At 40.7% G+C, this 17,256-nt stretch overlaps 1 protein-coding gene across 1 annotated transcript in view; it reads right to left on the reverse strand.

Moving 5' to 3' along the window:
• Window positions 1-2,231: 2,231 nt before the first annotated feature.
• The window catches only part of GUCY2F (guanylate cyclase 2F, retinal), a 38,009-nt gene continuing 22,984 nt past the window's right edge, over window positions 2,232-17,256 (reverse strand). Inside the window, exons 15-19 of the mRNA XM_066571763.1 lie at window positions 13,859-13,957; window positions 12,483-12,577; window positions 11,380-11,465; window positions 6,716-6,718; window positions 2,232-2,352 (exon numbers count right to left, since the gene is read on the reverse strand). Coding sequence (XP_066427860.1) covers window positions 2,232-2,352; window positions 6,716-6,718; window positions 11,380-11,465; window positions 12,483-12,577; window positions 13,859-13,957 — 404 coding nt within the window. The remainder of the gene's footprint in view (window positions 2,353-6,715; window positions 6,719-11,379; window positions 11,466-12,482; window positions 12,578-13,858; window positions 13,958-17,256) is intronic.

Raw genomic sequence — 17,256 nt, forward strand, 5'->3', positions numbered from 1 at the left:
CTTCAAAGAGAATAATGAATTATCCTGGGATTACTAAAGTCATCAGTTACTAGAACTTTGCTTCTCTACTACCCTTTCCCACAGATTTACTATCTTAATTTTTAAAAGGAATTCAAAGAATGCTGTTTCTTTTAGAAGACTACAGGCTAAAGAAAGAATTCAAAACTGTGTGCAGAAGTGTGGGTTGAAATCGTTTCAATCATTTTCATGGAAAATTCAGATTGATATGACCCACTCTGCTATGCAACAGGATAGCAATGATAGATGGGTTTTTTCATATGGGAAAATAATGGAAAAGACATAAATTATGTGGAAGTTGTTTGATTTTAAACCCATGTTTGCACAGACCAATCCAGCTAACATTCTTCTCTGGAAATGCACTTGGAGGCATATTGTGTCAGAACTACCTGCTCCATGTCTCTTCCATAGGACTTTTTTTCTGTATGAATTGTCAAACAGAAGGTGAGCACAGGGCAGAAAGTGAAGGCTTTCCTAATCCCTGTTTGACAGCTTGAGTGTTGTATGAGCCTTTTGACAGATGTCCTTCAAGGGCCAACTTCTCCCACATGGAATATTAACTCATCACTAAAAAAGCAAAAGCTTCTTTTACAAAACCAGGTGTCACAGAGTAAAAGCTCATTATTAAAGAGCATTAATGAATTTCCCTTCAGTTTTTGCTTTTTAGATGTTTATACTTCAAACAGATCTTTGACAGTGCATGTTTTATACTTGATACAGTGAATTAATTGTGAAAATACTGTGTTCCTTAACTCTGTGAAGTCAGAATCACTTTGTTTCATAATGATATTTTCAATATCTAATGAAAGCTTGCCAAGTGTTTGTTGATTCTTATTTATTATCTGAATGGTAGAAATCTGTTTTGATTGGTCTGGTGAGAAGAGTTCAAATTGAGCTTGAGAAAGGTCTCATTGTTCTCAGTTAACACCTTCTGGTGGCAATATTGATTACATTACCATACTCACTCTTCCCTTCAGCCTTGCAGAAGAGAGAACAATTCCCAGAAGGTTGTTAGGAGCCAGATGTTGAGCAGCAGTAAAAAAACTTGGAAGAAGAAGGGCCCGAAACCAAAGTTATTTGACTTTGAGGAAGTGTGCTCTGGTGGAAGTGCCTACAGGCCAAATGTTTACCCTTTACAGAAAACCTTTTACCCACAGGGAGGTTTACTTTATAGACAAGTGCCTTAGAGACCACTTGGAGATTGGAGAGGAAAAGAGCGATGGGTTTTAGGCTTTGCACTGCTTTAATGATGTTTTCTTCATTCCCTCAGCTGCACTTTTGCAGGAAAAAACGTTCATATTTTATTAGTACTACTCAACTAATGGAACTGCATCTCAGTTTTGCAATATCATAGCATTCCATTTTTATCCAGCTTTGGGATGAAAAGCTTAACATGTTTTAGATATCCTGTATATATGTGTGTATACAGCAAAGAATGAGTTCTTGAAATTTAGATTGGGATTTGCGAATATGACATATTTTGACATTTTGAGCAGAATCTCATTTTGGCATTTGAAACAAATATTGATTCATACCAAACTGTTTCAATTCAAAACTGTTATTTCATTTTGAAAATAGCATTAAATTGGCATTTGCAGCTGAAATGTCAATTTGAAAGAAAATATTTCAGCTTAAGCTGACATACAGGAACAGAACATTTTGATTCAAAATTTCTGTGGGGGAGTAAAAATATTCCTTGCTGTTGTCCAAAACATTTTTTTCTCAATTGCACTCATTTTCATGAAACCAGACCTTCCCACAATAACAACAGGAAAACAACTACTTAACGTAAAACAGTTGAACCATTTTAGCATTTGGCATTATTTGTTTGAATTGATTTGTTTGAATTCAGGCCCAGGGGCAGCTGGACTTTTTAGTGCCTCCATGCAGACCCAGCTAAAATATTCTTTGAGTTCATCCTTGTGACAGTTGCTCATGAAGAGTGGGAGCTACCATCATTATCACCCTCACTTTCCTCCCCAGTGCACCCCTCCCAAACCCACACACATAAACAGCTCTGAGATGGTGCCCAGTTTCACAAGAGATGATGGTCAGGATTCATCTGCCTGCTCAGGTTCACCCTCTGCAAGATCTAAGAGCTTCATTAATTAAACTGTTTTGGGCCAGCTGGGAACTAAATGGAGACTGTGAGCTCTGTTGGTCTGGCTTCACGGTGTCCCTCCTGATCTTACTAGTTCTTTGTCATGTTCTTCTCAGATTTCATCCTCTCCAAAACTTATTTCTCCTTCATGCTTCCCAGCTCTTTGCTTTCTTAGTTTCTTCTTTGTGTCCCTCAGGACAGATTTCAATTTCCTGGTCAGTACATCTGGCCAGCTGTGAAACAGAAAAGAAAAGAGGAGTTAGCAACCCTGCTCACCAAGGCATGACTTTTCATTTAGCATCATTTTGTGTCAGCCAAAGCAGAAATGTTAAATGGTGGAGTTGAAGTGGATCTTTTGCTGCAATACTTGAAGGGTTCGTCAAGCCCAGCTTCTGGGCCACCATCTGTTGGTGGGTTGCAAATTCATTATAGCATAATGGAGCTCTCAGAGATAAAATAAACACCAAGGACTTGTAAGAGGCCAAAAGCTCAGCAAATGGCAGGGCTTTAGGAAGGTCTCAAATCTACAACTGCCATGTCATGGATAAAGCATCATATGGAATAAGATTTACTGTGTATAATAGAAGAAAATATCATTCCAGCTGTTTTAAACTAAAAAAAGCTAAATACTAATCCCTACTGATAACACCATTGCTATTATATAGAGATTAGAAAGAAATAGCTAATAAATAGTTGTATATATACATAAATGTATGGTTTAAACTGTACACAGCATCATCATGTGCAATGAATGTGCAATTACTTTAGAGTAGAAATATAGGTTAAAAACCAACTACATGAAGCAGGTATCCTGTAGAAATAATACAAAGGGTAATGTTTTTAAACTAAAACAGGATAGATTTAGATTAGATATAAGGAAGAAATTTTTTATGATGAGGATGCTGATTGCAAGGGGTATTGGACTAAATGACCTTGAAAGGTCCCTTCCAACCCAAGCTATCCTTTTGTTATATGATCTTATCAGCTGCACCTTGCTAGCCAATGGTTTGGCCAGCAAGCTGCAATTATTTGGGTATTTCCTGAACAAGAAAGAATGTCAAGGGATCTCCTGTCACTAAGCAGAGTTCATAGGATGAGGGGTCAGAATGCAAGTAGAGGCAAATCCTTGAGGAACAAAAAACAAAACAAAACAAAACAAAAACAAACAAAAACAAGAAAAAGGAGACAAAATAACTTGAAATATTGAGCCTTGGTACTTTTGGGTAATCCCAGGCTGGTGCTTTTCTCCATGAAGGATATACTACCTGTATGCTTACACATCTAGAATTCAGCAGACCAGTACAGATTGTACTAGGATACACATACAGTGGGTTCCTCCACAAGTGCAGCCATTACCAATCACACAGGTGAAATCTCACCCCTGAGAACTCCAGAATGAATTCTGACTGACTTACATGGGGTCTAAGTCTCATCTACAGACTGAGACCTATCAATGGATCCTAGGAGTCACTGACCTCTCTGTGACACAGTTCTCTGCTGTTGTTTTGAAGTTAAAGAGAGAAATCCCTTTCTCCTTTTCAGAAGTGTTGTAAGATGCTATGGATGGGATTCATCTGCCTGAGGATATTGTCTAGCAGCATTTGATGCCATGGTTCATCCTGCATAATCTTCAGCTGTTGTTTAATCTACCAGCCTTACACAAGTGTCTGTGACAGCCATGGTGCTCTGAGCTGAATCCCACTTGCATGAGTGGGTTAGAAGCTCCATGTCAAGGTCACAGACCCTACCACAGGACAAAAGATAAGGGTCACTAATGATATAGCACAGAGTTTTATCTTCAGGTAACTAGAGGTGCACTCCGGTGTTACTCATGTTTTGCTGAGTGGTTTTATCAAGATCCAGCCAGAACCATCACTTCTCTTTGAAATCAAGAATACAACAAGGACAGCAGAGTCCACCACCACCCTTTCAAGGTTAAAGGATTGACTCCTGAGCAGGAGAAGCAGTCTTGACCTTCCTCTAGACTTCAGGCCAGATGAATACTACAAAATACATAATTACTCCAAGATGGGCATCCCTATTGTACTGCAGCAAGAGCCCTATGGGACTCTTAGCCTTTTAGGGTCCCAGACTAAAAGGACCATAAATTGTATGAATGGACCATAGATCACTACATCTGAGATCCTTGTATAATGCTCCTTTATTTCCATCAAGGAAAAACAAGGTTATTGGCAACATAGTCCCTTTCATCAGAAGCCTCTAAGATAGATTAGCTGGAAACATCACTAAACCACCAAGCAGGCATGTGGGAATAAGTGGCTGTTGAGGACTTAATTGCCTCCATTGAAAGCTTTCTGCACACAAGAAGGATTGAACTAGGGCCATTGAAAAGATCCAGGTATGCATGTCTTATTGATTTTTCTGCTATTTCCAATGGACTAAGCCAAATTGCCTAATGAGGATCTTCTGTTCTCCATAATATGTATTGCTGATCAGCCTGCTTCAGTGTGGAAGTCTGTGTCTGTGGGTTATAGATGTATTAAGAACTTATACACCAGTATATGTACAGGTTTTGTCAAGCAGGGCTAACCCAAGTGTGAGATCCTCTTTGTCTCTGGCCTTGGAGGATTAGCTTGTACTCCTAGGTATAAATCAGCAGGGTGGTCTTCTGTGCCTCAGAACTTGTATTTAGCAGTGGGGGTTCATATATGGTAGTGCTTATGCAGGTCTCTTCAGATTGTGTCCCATATTCAAATAATTTTGTTTATTTTATGTTTTTAATGAGGATTTTCCGCCCTTAAGTCCTTGATAGGGAGAACTTCAGACAAAAATTTAAATATCAGTTAAGAGAGATAAAGCAGCCTGGTAACACACCCTGAATCTTTAAAATATGTGTTTGGGAAGAAGGAACACAGCCAACAGTTATCTTCTGGGTTTTATCCTTGTGAGAAAATTGGATGGAACTTTAGTCTTCATAGCAATCTATCAGCCTGATATGGTGTGTCTTAGGGGTTTGTAACCTGCCTATATCTAGGTACTTTGAGCTTTCATCCACCCCTCCTTTGTTAGGGGAGTGGACATGAAATGCACACTAATCCAGAGGAGTTAAGCAGAAGCATTACTGCTGGTTTTAGAGATATTATCAAAAATCCCAGCTGATATATCATTTTCAGGTGACATCACACTTGTGCAAATGTGGCTGTGCATGCTTCTATGCCAGCCTTGCTCTGATAACACCTACTTGATCAGGTCAGGCTGTCATATTCCATGTGACTTCCAAATTCCACCCAAACCATAAATCCATTATCTCTTGTACCCATCAGTATCATAAGGATGAATATCAAAGCTGCATCCTGTTACTGTCATGAGGTATGGAATTACACTAGGCAGGAGATATACATTACAAAAGCAACAGTAGGTAATGTGGATTTTTCCAGGCTTGAACTCCAGTTTTATGTCTGTGTTTACCATGTACCGGGCTCTTCCTGGCACCATGAACATCAACATAGAGTGGATTGGTAATACACTGCAGATAAACCTAGTAATGCTCTATGTTGTTCAGGAATTATTAGGATACTAGGTTATAAATTCACTAGGAAATCACCCAACAAGGCTACAGCTTTGCTGCTGTTCCAAGCACCTCTTGAATGAGACATGTTAGAATAATAACACATACTTAAAGAAAATTAAAAGGAGAAAAATAGAAGGAAAGGGGAAGAAAAACCAGTAAAATGCAGACAAATAACACACAAGCAGACACTAAACAGCAGAGCTACATGGGGACTGTCCTACAGCTACTACCTCAGATCTAGGCTCTTTTGCCAAGGAGTTTTTCAGTTTTCCTCCTTTTGAACTCTGCAATTTCTTCTGGGAGTAACCCATGAGCTCTATACCTGCAGTGAACAGGTAGGCCATTAGAGAAAGAACCAGTACAGTTTCATCTGAAATAAAGAACAGACTGTAATAGAGACTAAAGAAAAGGTAAGTGTCTTCTGGTGAGAGAAAGGAAAACAAATATGGTCCTGGTTCTGGCCTTATTAATTCTTCTCTTGTACCACTCAACTTACTGCAAAGGATGAGGTCAGCTAATTAAATTTTAAGTGTCTAGAGGGCTCTTGGCACTCTTAGACACTTTTGCCAGGACAAGATGAATGACTTTGTTGATTGAGGAGTACAAACTATATCTCTATCAAGGCTGTTTCCAGAATCAATTTAATAAGATGAATCCTGGGAGAATGATTCCATTATTCCACTGATCCTTGCCCACATTCATTAAAGGGAGGAACAGAACAAAACAGCAGTGAAGACGTTGCATTTTGTTAGTTTAGTTCCTGCTTCAGTGCCTTTTGGTCTTCCAGGGTTGTTTCTTTCAGAAGCTCTCAGCTCACTAAGCTGTGGGCACATTTCCTGGTGGAAATCTATTTAACAGTCCCTGGAGAAAGCCAGTTGTCTCTGAATGCTGAACACAATTTTAACAGCCTTTCCTGAGGGAGATTAGAGTGAAGTTTCAGGTCTTTGGCCAGTTCTGCTCTACAAATGGAAATGCCTAGACAAGTTGTCCTCCCATGCTTTATCTAAATTATTATCTCTGGGAACATGTTTCTTGTTTTTAAACATTGACCCCTGTTTATAAACTTCCTCAAGAGTGATGGTGCCTTAAGGGCTGGGTCCCAAGGACAGGGAAGCCAGGAAAATATAATTCTGATGGGTTCAATAAGGAATGACTGCTTTTGGGAATCTACAACTCAGGTGAGATTTAGCTCCCTGGAATTTTTTTATCTGCAATAGAGATGTCTCCATCTAAGCCAAATATCTTGGGTTCTATTCTGAGCCAGTGGAGGGAAGCTGGTGCTGCTGGACCACAGCAGGAGTTTATCCCAAAGCAGAAGAAGATCAACACCAAGAAACGTCTATTTCTCTGCACTGACTCTTAAAAGACAGGCAAGGTGACCAGATCAGATGGAGGTAAATAACTTTTAATAAGATTAAATCCTGCCTGTTGCAGGGACAAAAGAAATCTTTGTGTTCAGATCCTTTATGGAAGTGGTAACAAAATTCAGCCACACAGGGGTGAGCATCAGGGGTTTGGTTTTTGAGTCCACCCAGCAGGACTTCACCCACAGTGGGGTGGAGGACGTTGCTGCCTGTGTCTGCACAACACTGCAGCAGCTTGTGACCCACAGAAGGTGGGTCAGGGTATTTGGTAATCAAGCACAGTATTAGACTGCCTGAGGTCCACCTCCACACACTGCCCACACAAGTATCAAATAACTGTTTGGCAGTGATTTGACTTCCAACCACTGCACAACAGCAAAAAGAAAGATCCAGTGTAAACAGAACCTACACATCTCCTGAACTCACAAATGTCTGAGGAACTGGAGAGGTCTGGTTCTGCATTATCCATCCCAGCCTCAGGCAAAACCCCTCTTTTTGGAGACAGCTGTTACTTTTCCAAGGCCCTCTCTCCCCATCACCTTGTTTGCAAACCAGCAGGAGAAAAACTGTGAAGTTCTGACTTCGCTTCCTTTCTGTACACTGCATTTAGGGTTTCTTGCTATTAGCACAAATTCTGTAATATTCCAGTCAATTCTCCCAGAAACTTCAGCATGCTCAGGAAGAGCTTGTTTAAATATAAAAGCTGGTGCAATCACATCACAAGTCAAACAGTCTTGTTGAAAGGGAGATGAGTCACCAACTTTCATTCCCTTTCTCATCCTCCATCAGATTTCAGAGAAAAAGTCTTCTTTCTAATTGTCATTATGCCACAGCCATGATCAGAATACTTCTTTGTCTTCATTTTGCTGTTGTGTTAGGTGGTCAGAAATAGTTTGAAAAGAAGGGATTGAGTGTGAAGCAAAACGCATCTGTCCTGACATTGCATGATCAAGCCTATGAGACACAGGATGCTTTGATTTCCTTGAATAGCTCTTGTAAAATGTCATATAAAATTTATCTAGGAAATATTTTTATGCTGTTGTATAATTCCAGCTATGGGAGGACAAGAGCTTTTCACTGCTGTTTGGTCCACAAGCTCTTTTAGTTTTGATTTAAAAGCACATTTGACAGACTTCAGATAGGAACCCAAGTGGAAATGCTTTCAATTTTCTCCTCAGAAAGACACATCAGCAGCAACAGCAACACGAGAGACTCTCTACAGTTCCATCCTACCAAGGTGCTCCAACAAAGCAATGACAAAGCAATGACAACCTTGTACTAGAAGGGTAGAAGAAAAAAAAACCCTTTTGTCCTAATGAGTGTCTTTTTCCTGGCTCATAAAGAGGTGTTTCTCACTTGGCGTTGGGAGATGGATTCTTTGAGCATCCTTTGCTGCTTCTCACCCATTTATCTTCAAACAAGGATCTCAGTGCTTCCTCCACGGCTGATCCTCTTGCATGTGAGGATGAGAGGGCCCCAACACTCTCACCTATTCCTGGCTGCATCTTCAGTGTTCAGTGATGTTGCACATCAGGTTGCACTTATCACTGTGAGTGGTAGTGGGCTAGAATACCTATCAAGCCTGCTGGATTAAGACTTAATGAATTCATACTAGGTAAGGGATTTGGGTTTATGTCAAAAATCAAAAACTCTCATATGCTCTTTACCTAGGTACTGGGTTAATGGTTAAAAGCCTTTGGGAGAATCAACAATAGGTATCTTGGCTGAATTGTATTAAATTTTTCCTTCCAGTTAACTTTCCATAAATAATTTAAAGGGAAAGTTTCTGAATAAAACTACCTGCTGGGATAGAGGACTTCTGATGCTTTCAAATACTGTATTCAGTACTAGAGAAAAGAATTTCTGAACCAGGATGGTGAAAGTAGGAAATTCAGTAGACCAAGAATGTCACTCATCTCCTTGGAATGGCAAATGAAAATCAGCCTGGCTCTAGGTTTTGTTCTGGTTTGGGTTTGGGTTTTTTTTGGTTGGTTCATTGGTTTGGTTTGGTTGGTTGGTTGATTAGTTGGGTTTTTTTCCTTTCTGAATTTCATTAGCCATTGAATTTTTCCTAGTCTTAGATATTTTTCCAGTGCTCTGCAAAATGCATCTGAGATTTAGTCCAGGTCAGGCTTGTGTCTGGTAGTCTAGTATAACCTATTATCCTTTCTGATTTTTTGGAAACTATGAGTACTCCACTGGAGTTGAAAAGATGCTGATTGTCCCAAAGCATCACAGGATGCCAGATTCAAATATCCCATGTTTATATACTCACAACTTTGTGATAATTCAGCCCCCCAGAGAGTCACCTACTGTACCCTCAAAAAAAATTTCACAGCCTTCCTTTAAACCTATCTGACTGAAATCTCAAAAGAATGTTTAGCCTTCAGATAGTCTGCTGCTTGACTGCTTGGCATGCTTGGTTTTGGTGTCTCTTAATTTTGTAACACCTTCTCTATGTCCAGTCTGCCATTATTTCCCATGGCAGTACCAGGTGTATGTGTAGAAATCTGCCTTGAAGCAAGGGATGGTCTAGAGAGGCTATAGAACTGTCTTGCGCTCTTCTACGTCATGCAAAGTTAACCCAAAATTCCCATGAAAACCAGGTAAAACAGATTTGACCAGACCAAGAAAGAAGGAATTATCCTCTGAACAGGAACTTCAAAAACTTCCATCCATAGGTCTGACCCTTAAATCCATGGCCCACATGTTTGCAGTTCCATAGCATGGACGTAAGACCAAGCATGATGTACTAACCTTCACTTAGTAGGAAACACCTCTCAGCATGGCCACCACAACTGCCCAGCTGTAGATGTTTAGGCTACCCAAGTCACAATATAAAGCAAGAGATAAAAACAAGTGCTCATAGACCTCATGGTAAGGAAATACCCAAGAGAGGGTGCCTCAGGACAGAGTGAAAAAAATAAGTAGAAGAGGAATTTATTTCTTTCTTCAGCTCAAAAGCCTACAATAATCCCTATGGAATTATAGGAGGCAGTGACTTGAAACCACCATATTGGCCAACTAGAGAGAAACAACTTCCAGCCTCTTGATTTTGTGCCAAAACATGAATCATCAAGATAAGGTTGGAAAGGACATAATGTCCGATACCTATCTGATAACAGCACAGTCTATGCGTGACGCTGTTCTCCAAATATTTGCTTTGCTTCAACATCCAGTTATTTCTTTCTGTAACTTGACACTTCGCCTACGGGGTATAAGTTTCATTTTGCCCCCTCACTAGGACAAATATGGTTTTGTGTAACTTTACTTTTTTCCTCTGATTACTGTCAAAATCACTCAACTGCTGTGTGACCTGTGGGGGACAGAGATACTGCAAAAGAAGAAAAAATATTTGGGCCTTGGGACAAGAGTAGATCACCTCTGTCTCTGCATTGTTAAAGGTGGACTTTTCAGAGATTACACATGGATGCACAAGATCCTCTGATCCTGAGCATGTGGGGAAATGGGGAAATCTTTTTATTTACTAAGAGGGAACGGGGCCATATTTAAAACAATATTGATAAGGAGAAGTCAGAGCTACATTAAACAGACCTTGTTTGCTGTCAGACACCGGTATCTGAAGTAGTTACTTTAGGACCTCAACAAACCAGGCATCTTGCAAGGGCAAATTGAATCAGACCCTTAGCAAGTATTACTCTTTACTGCCTATAAAGGGAGTCAAGGCTGACTGCTTTTAATGTGGGTGACCATGCTGCTCTTGTCAAACAAATCCAGCTCCTGGTTTTTATGTCCTGACCACAACATCCTTTCCAGGCATACAGAAGGTGACAGCTGAACAGGGAGTACTCTGTGAAGCCAAGCATTGCAAAGCTAGAAAATGACTTAATGAAGGCAGCATCATTAAATCTTCAATTACATAACAGTGCCAAAAATTTGTAACACAAAGCTTTCTTATTCTTCTGTTAGAATGAAAGGGAAGAAATGTGTTTATACACTGAATGAGGCTGTTTTCAGCAGGAATTTGAAGGAAGGGGAGAAAAATCTTGAGTGTCTCCCATACACTGATGACACCAGAGACCTGAAAGTGTCCCTACCGTGTGTCTCCTACATGCACCCAGAGCAGGAAAGAGATTCAAGGAAGAGCTCCTTGGTGTTCAGTCTCCAAGTGATTATAGGGGAGAAGCAGGAAGTTTCCACGTTACTTGGGAACTGTGAATAAGGAGAGGTGCTGAAGGAATCGCATCCCTTGAGTCCCAGCACTATGCCTGAACATGTAAGTCACCAAAGGAACAGGATATAGATTTTGCAAACAGATAACATGGACAGACAGATATTCAGCCTGTGAAATCCTAAAGAGATGTTTTAATGAATGCCTTGGACAGCGACGGAGTCACACTTACCCTGGCTTTATTTCAGGAGGTTTAGGTAAGGGTTTCTGGAAGCCTTTTTTCCCAACCAGCCAATATGTTTCTTCTACTCCTTTACCCTAAAATAAAACCAAAAATTCAGATAAAAAGCAGCTTTCTGACTGCCCTCTGCTTGATATGTAATTTTTCTCTCTAGGTTTCTCTGGCTTTATACATATCCAGAGACAGACCATGCCTGGAAATCTTGGTCTCTCCTTCTGAATAGCTCAGGGATTATTTGAGTTTCACTTTCCTGAAAGAGGATATTCATTATCCTTGTTCCAACTGTCATTTACAAATTACCCTCATTGATCTGGGTCATTGGACACAGCTGAACAGTAATTGGAAACTACAGGATCACTAATCATCTTATTTGGCAGCACTAGCATTATTAATTGAGAGATTTTACAACTCATTCTGAACTGAGTATCAGAACAATAACTTCCTCTCCCACCATGGACGGTTTAGCTTGTAAGGTGTGATGCATCTGATGAACCTATTTGAGTCAATCACCTTTGACTGAAGAAGGGGAGGAAAACCAACAATCATCTTCACATAAATTAGGCCCTGAAAGTACTTCAGGCTTGTAATTTCCTGAAAGGCCAATTTACCCCCACTAACTATGTAAAGGTTTCTTTCCATTGACTAGACCTGGAATATTTACCCCAAATCTCCACTTGCAAACATATGAACTTGAATGATTCCACTTGTCATGCAAGATTGTTGGGGGACCTGAGGCCATATTCAGACATTTTATTCTAGGTATTTAAGGCAAGCAAAGCTCCTACTTCTGTCCATTGACTATGTAAGGGTAGAAATTATGTTTATTATTATTTAGTACTGCTTTGTTTGGACATTGAAAAGTAGCAGCTTCTGTCATTTACTATATAAATACTTATATCCAGCACATACAGCTGACTGCTTGATCCCACAGTCATTCAATAGCTATATAATGTATTGAAACAAATGAAAGGGACAATTTTGGAAGGATTCAGCTGAAGATTGTTGTATGAAGGCCAAAAAAGATAATAGTATGAAAATTCCTCAAGCAAGATGACTCCCCTGTGAAGTGCTTCACACAGCCCTGGCCTTCTTACCCTCAGTTCTGTTTTCCCCCTGGGTATGATTTCATAGCCTTCATTCAGTTTCCGAAGTATATCCACTGTACTTTGACTGACATGAATTCTGTAAGCTGGGAACAGAAAGCAAAGCAGCTGGATCATTGTACTGCACACATGCTGTGAATTCCCCACTGCTTCAGCCTGACAAGGAAAAGGGCTCCAAAGCAGCAGTGCTCAAATTCAGGTGTGTGGCTGGTGCAGCTCTGTGGTGCTCCTCTGTGTGGAGTTTAATGCTGACATGGATTCTTCCAGGCAGGGCTGTAAAGAGCACAGGGGGAGGGAAGATCTATGCTGGGGCCTTCCTGGAGAAGGATACCAATCACACTCAGTGTAGAAGTCCATCTCTTCATAAAGATATTAAGTGGTTTCCAGTAACATTTCAGCTAGATTTCTGTTTTATCTATTGCCACAGTATAACTAGGGAATGAGAAAGAAATGAAAAATAGCCAACTGTCCTGCTGTGGACACCCAACATAATTTGAAAGCAGGGATGAAGAGCAGAGAGATGGAGTTTGCAAGGGAACATAAAGAAAATGTGGCTATGCATGTAGATATATCTGGATTTTTAGTAATTTATTCCACCCAGAGCTGCCATTTAGTCTATGAACAAAAAGGGCAAAGGTGGAGAAATTTATTGGATTCCCATCTTCCCCAGATTGTTTTACAGCCACTGCTGGAACTTACTGAAATTTTTTATTGTTCTGCTTGTGAACAAGACAGGAAATATTTCTAAAACATTTCCCCCAAAGTAGTTTTTTTTGGGTTGAGCTTTTATTTCAATTTTGACAATCACATTGCCTTCCCCTTTGAAGTATGTGGTATGAGCTGATTAATTTTTTTCCATAATAATAAGAAAGAAAAACATCAGTTTGAATATGTAGAGGAAGATCACACAGCTATGAGCTACATTTCCTGAGGGACTAACCTACAATTTGCCTATTTATCTATATGCATTTCTATTAATGTGTAACAATGTTCTTGTACCTGCAGTGCTCCTGCTGTCTCCAGTCTCAGTGGGATTTCTATGACCATGGGTATGATGGAAGCAGTGCTCACCCATGCTTCAACCCTTGCTTTGTCATGAAAGGTAAGTGAATTATTTTACTGTGCAAGAACAGCTCTGAATTAAGGATTCTTAGCACTGACTGAAAGCAAGATCCAAACCATGCTGGAGGAAAGTAGGGCAGGATTCATGTTGATTTTGGTTGACGGGATTCCAGTCAGAGAACTGCAGCTGGAAGGCAGGGTCCTAAAGGCTAACCTACAATGGGAAAACTGGTGTCCTCTCCTTCAGGCTGCTTTGAATTCTGTCATTTGACCTCCCCCTTTCTTTGACTGTCCCAAATACTCACGCAGGCCCGTGGACTCCATCCTTGACGCCGTGTTGACTGTGTCCCCGAAGAGGCAGTACCGCGGCATGGTCAGCCCCACCACGCCTGCCACACAAGGACCTGAAAGACACATCAGCTGCATTACCCGGATGGTCCTGCATAAATCCAGGGGTCCACTGACAAACAAATCTCATCTTCTCCTCTGATACTCAAAAAACCTATTGGGAATACAGGAGAAGGTTTTCCAAAGATATCATTAGTCTTGGTGCTTGCTACAAAGAGTCAAAAGTTAAGGATTGCTCTAGATTTCATGCTGGTGTTTCATGTCCGAGAAAGGTCGTGTGTGGTAGGCCCTCAGTTTACCAGCATCTGGGAGAAATTTGTTCAGAGTTCATGGAAACTCAAGTTCAATCATAATCTCATTTTAAAAAGGTCTTTTTCCCTGTAAGAAAACTAAAGTTAGATCCTATGACATGCCCTGTATCCTGCTGAAACAGGATTAAAAATCAGCCTTGGGAGTCCAGAGGTGCTGGCAGCACTCTGGACCACCCTGTGTCCCCTCCTTGGAAAAGAAGACACTGTTGGCTGGCCTGTCTAGCCAAGACCTCTTTTTCCCTTCTTTTTCATTCTTTATACAAGATCTATTCACTTCCTAAGTAGCTTCCAAAGAATCATTGCCAAGTTGTCAGGGAGTGGTATGTGTGCAGGATCCGCAGGATCATGCACAGACTGGGAGATAAAATGTGTGGAAGCCAAACAGCAGAGACAATTTTCATCTGGGGCATTTGGCTTAGTTAATGTTTAGACTGCACTCTGAAAGAGGAGAGGCTAAATTTCATTGCCTACAATAGAAAATATCAGGCTTGCAAAATAAATGCAAAAATAAAAATAAAAAGCAATGTGATTAAGTGTGGGGCTTCCTGCAGACAAAGGGCAGGACTCCCTGTATTTTCCATCAGAGGCATTTATGAGATATTCCTTTTCAGGCTTTTCCTGCCTTTTCAATGTCATGATCCTTCTGAGTTAAGATTTAGTACAACTGATCTCTAGGAAATCTTTTCCTGTGCAAGATTACAAGAGATGTGAACATTGTACATCATCAACAGTACCTGAAATGATGCTATAGATTAGGGTTATCATAATTTAAAAAGGTTATAGGTTAAAATGTTTGGTTTCAAACAGTAATAATATAAATAGTAGCAATTGTGGCCTAATTTAGAAGTGGTCAGTTACTTAGTTTTGTACAGTGCAATTTTATGCTGATTTTAGCATTATTTAAAAATATTGATCCTTTATATAGTTTTCAGATCTATCTTAAGGATAGTAAAACTCCATTGCTGAAAGCTATGGGGAACTTCACAAGAACCTCTCTTGCTGTGATCTCTGAAAAGTCGTTGCTGCCTAAAGTTGCTGGATTTTAAAATACTTCATGAAGATGCAAACTCAGAGGTAAGACAAATATTGACTACTGCCTGATGAATCACTACTTGATAAAATATTTAAAAAAAAGAGAGAGGAAGAATGGTTCATACAAAAAATATTACAAGGACTTGAGCAGCATGGATCAAACTGGATAAAACACAGCAGGCAGAGACTGCTAGAGATCATGAAAACCTGATTTAAGGGGGTTTCTTTTCAACTGTGAGTGTACCTCAGACAAAACACTGCTCCTCAGAATCTCCTACAAGCTAATTTCCATCCTTATCATTACCGTCTAATTTGTTTCAAGCTTTTCAGAAGAGGAACTACTAAACTTCCTCACTAGAGGTAGTTTAATTCAGGTTTTCATCTATAGGCACTTCTATACACAACAGTGTAAAGGCACCTGTAAAGGCACTGTTGATAGTCTCAGCCAAGGATCTTATGATTCCCTAACTGGTCTTTATTGTGTGTATGTTAATGTTGACATATACACAAAAAATGGTCCTGTTGGAGACTTCTTATTCATGCTTCAGTAAGAGACTTCCCTGAGAAAACACTATCTCACAAAACACTGCCTCTCTTCTTTTTGTGGTGATAACATGACAGCAGCCATCCCAAATCTCACTAAGGACCAAAGCTTCTTCTGTATTAGGTGATGCAAGGACACAAAAAGGTGGCTCCTGTTGAAAAAACAGACCTCACTGAGGAGGATTTGTGCTCCATTGGTTAGAGCATGCTGCTAAGAACACCAGGGTCATGGGCTTGATCCCTGCATGGGCTATTCACTTGAGAGTTGGACTCCATGATCCTTGTGGGTCCCTCACAACTCAGAATATGCTATGATTCTGTGATACCATTTCAGAAGCACAGATAAAGGCAGATGAGCTTCTACTGTAGTCAGTGGAGATGAAGTCAATGTGGTCAACGGAGCCACAAGAGCTTTTCCACTGCTGCACATGAACAGCTTTACAGGGTTCATTTACATGTCCTCAAAATGAGTGCAGACTCCCTGAAAGTCCTGGAAACACCTCCATGTGAGTGCCTGAATTCAGGTTTCCTACTCTGTTGGTGCAATCACCCAGACATTTCTGCACAAAGCTCACAATATAGAAGAGGCAAGATTTTTAGGGCGAGGTGTTATCTTTCTAGAATACTGCTTTTAAGCCTGTCCCATTGCAGAAGGTTCTCAGCTCAAAACCAACCCTACCATATAAACATTCCCAAAATTACACATTCCCTGTGTTGAAAGCATCTAAGACTTAATTTGGTCACTGCCTTCACCTCCTGTGTGTGTTCCCCCTTCTCCAAACAGCTTCAGCAGAAGGCTAAGAAAAACTTCCAATGGTAAATCTCCTACAGTTACAATTTTCAGAGGAAACCAGGCACCCTGTGATGAGGACATCATGGCCTAGCTGTTTCATTACACAGGTCCAGAAGTTTGCTTTGAAGTGTCTCTTTGCCAGGGCTTGCAAGGGTCAGTTAACGAGAGGCTCTGGCTAAGACTCTGCAAAGACCATCGGCAGTGCTGCAGAGTTTGAGAGGCAAGATCAAAGTGCAGGGCTGACTGCCAGAGAGCCTGACTGATACACAAATCATCTTCAGCCTCTGTGGAAGAGCTTATCTTCTCACCACTGCTTTGGCTGACTGTCCTGCTCCAGCCCAGGCATGGATAATGGGGAAACAGCTGAGTCAGCCGAGTTATCCTGGACCTGCAGTGAACTCAAGAGAGGACAGCCAAGATTCCAGGATGTGTTTAAATCAGGGGAGAAAATGCAGACCAAGCACTGGTCGTCCTGTCCTCTTTGCCTTACCTATGCATTGCCACAAGTGGATGATGGGCATGGGCCATCAGAAGTTCCCAGAGGTGCAGCTTTCCCTCAGGGTAGAAGAGGCATGGGCAAAATGCCTATGCCCAAAATGCATTTACTGCTTTTTCTGAGAGGGAATCGTGAGCTCTTCTTGGCACCAGTTTCCAGAGAGCAGCTGAAGTACGTGAC

The sequence above is a fragment of the Molothrus aeneus genome, chromosome 2 (assembly GCF_037042795.1).
Source record: "Molothrus aeneus isolate 106 chromosome 2, BPBGC_Maene_1.0, whole genome shotgun sequence".
NCBI classification, from domain to species: domain Eukaryota; kingdom Metazoa; phylum Chordata; class Aves; order Passeriformes; family Icteridae; genus Molothrus; species Molothrus aeneus.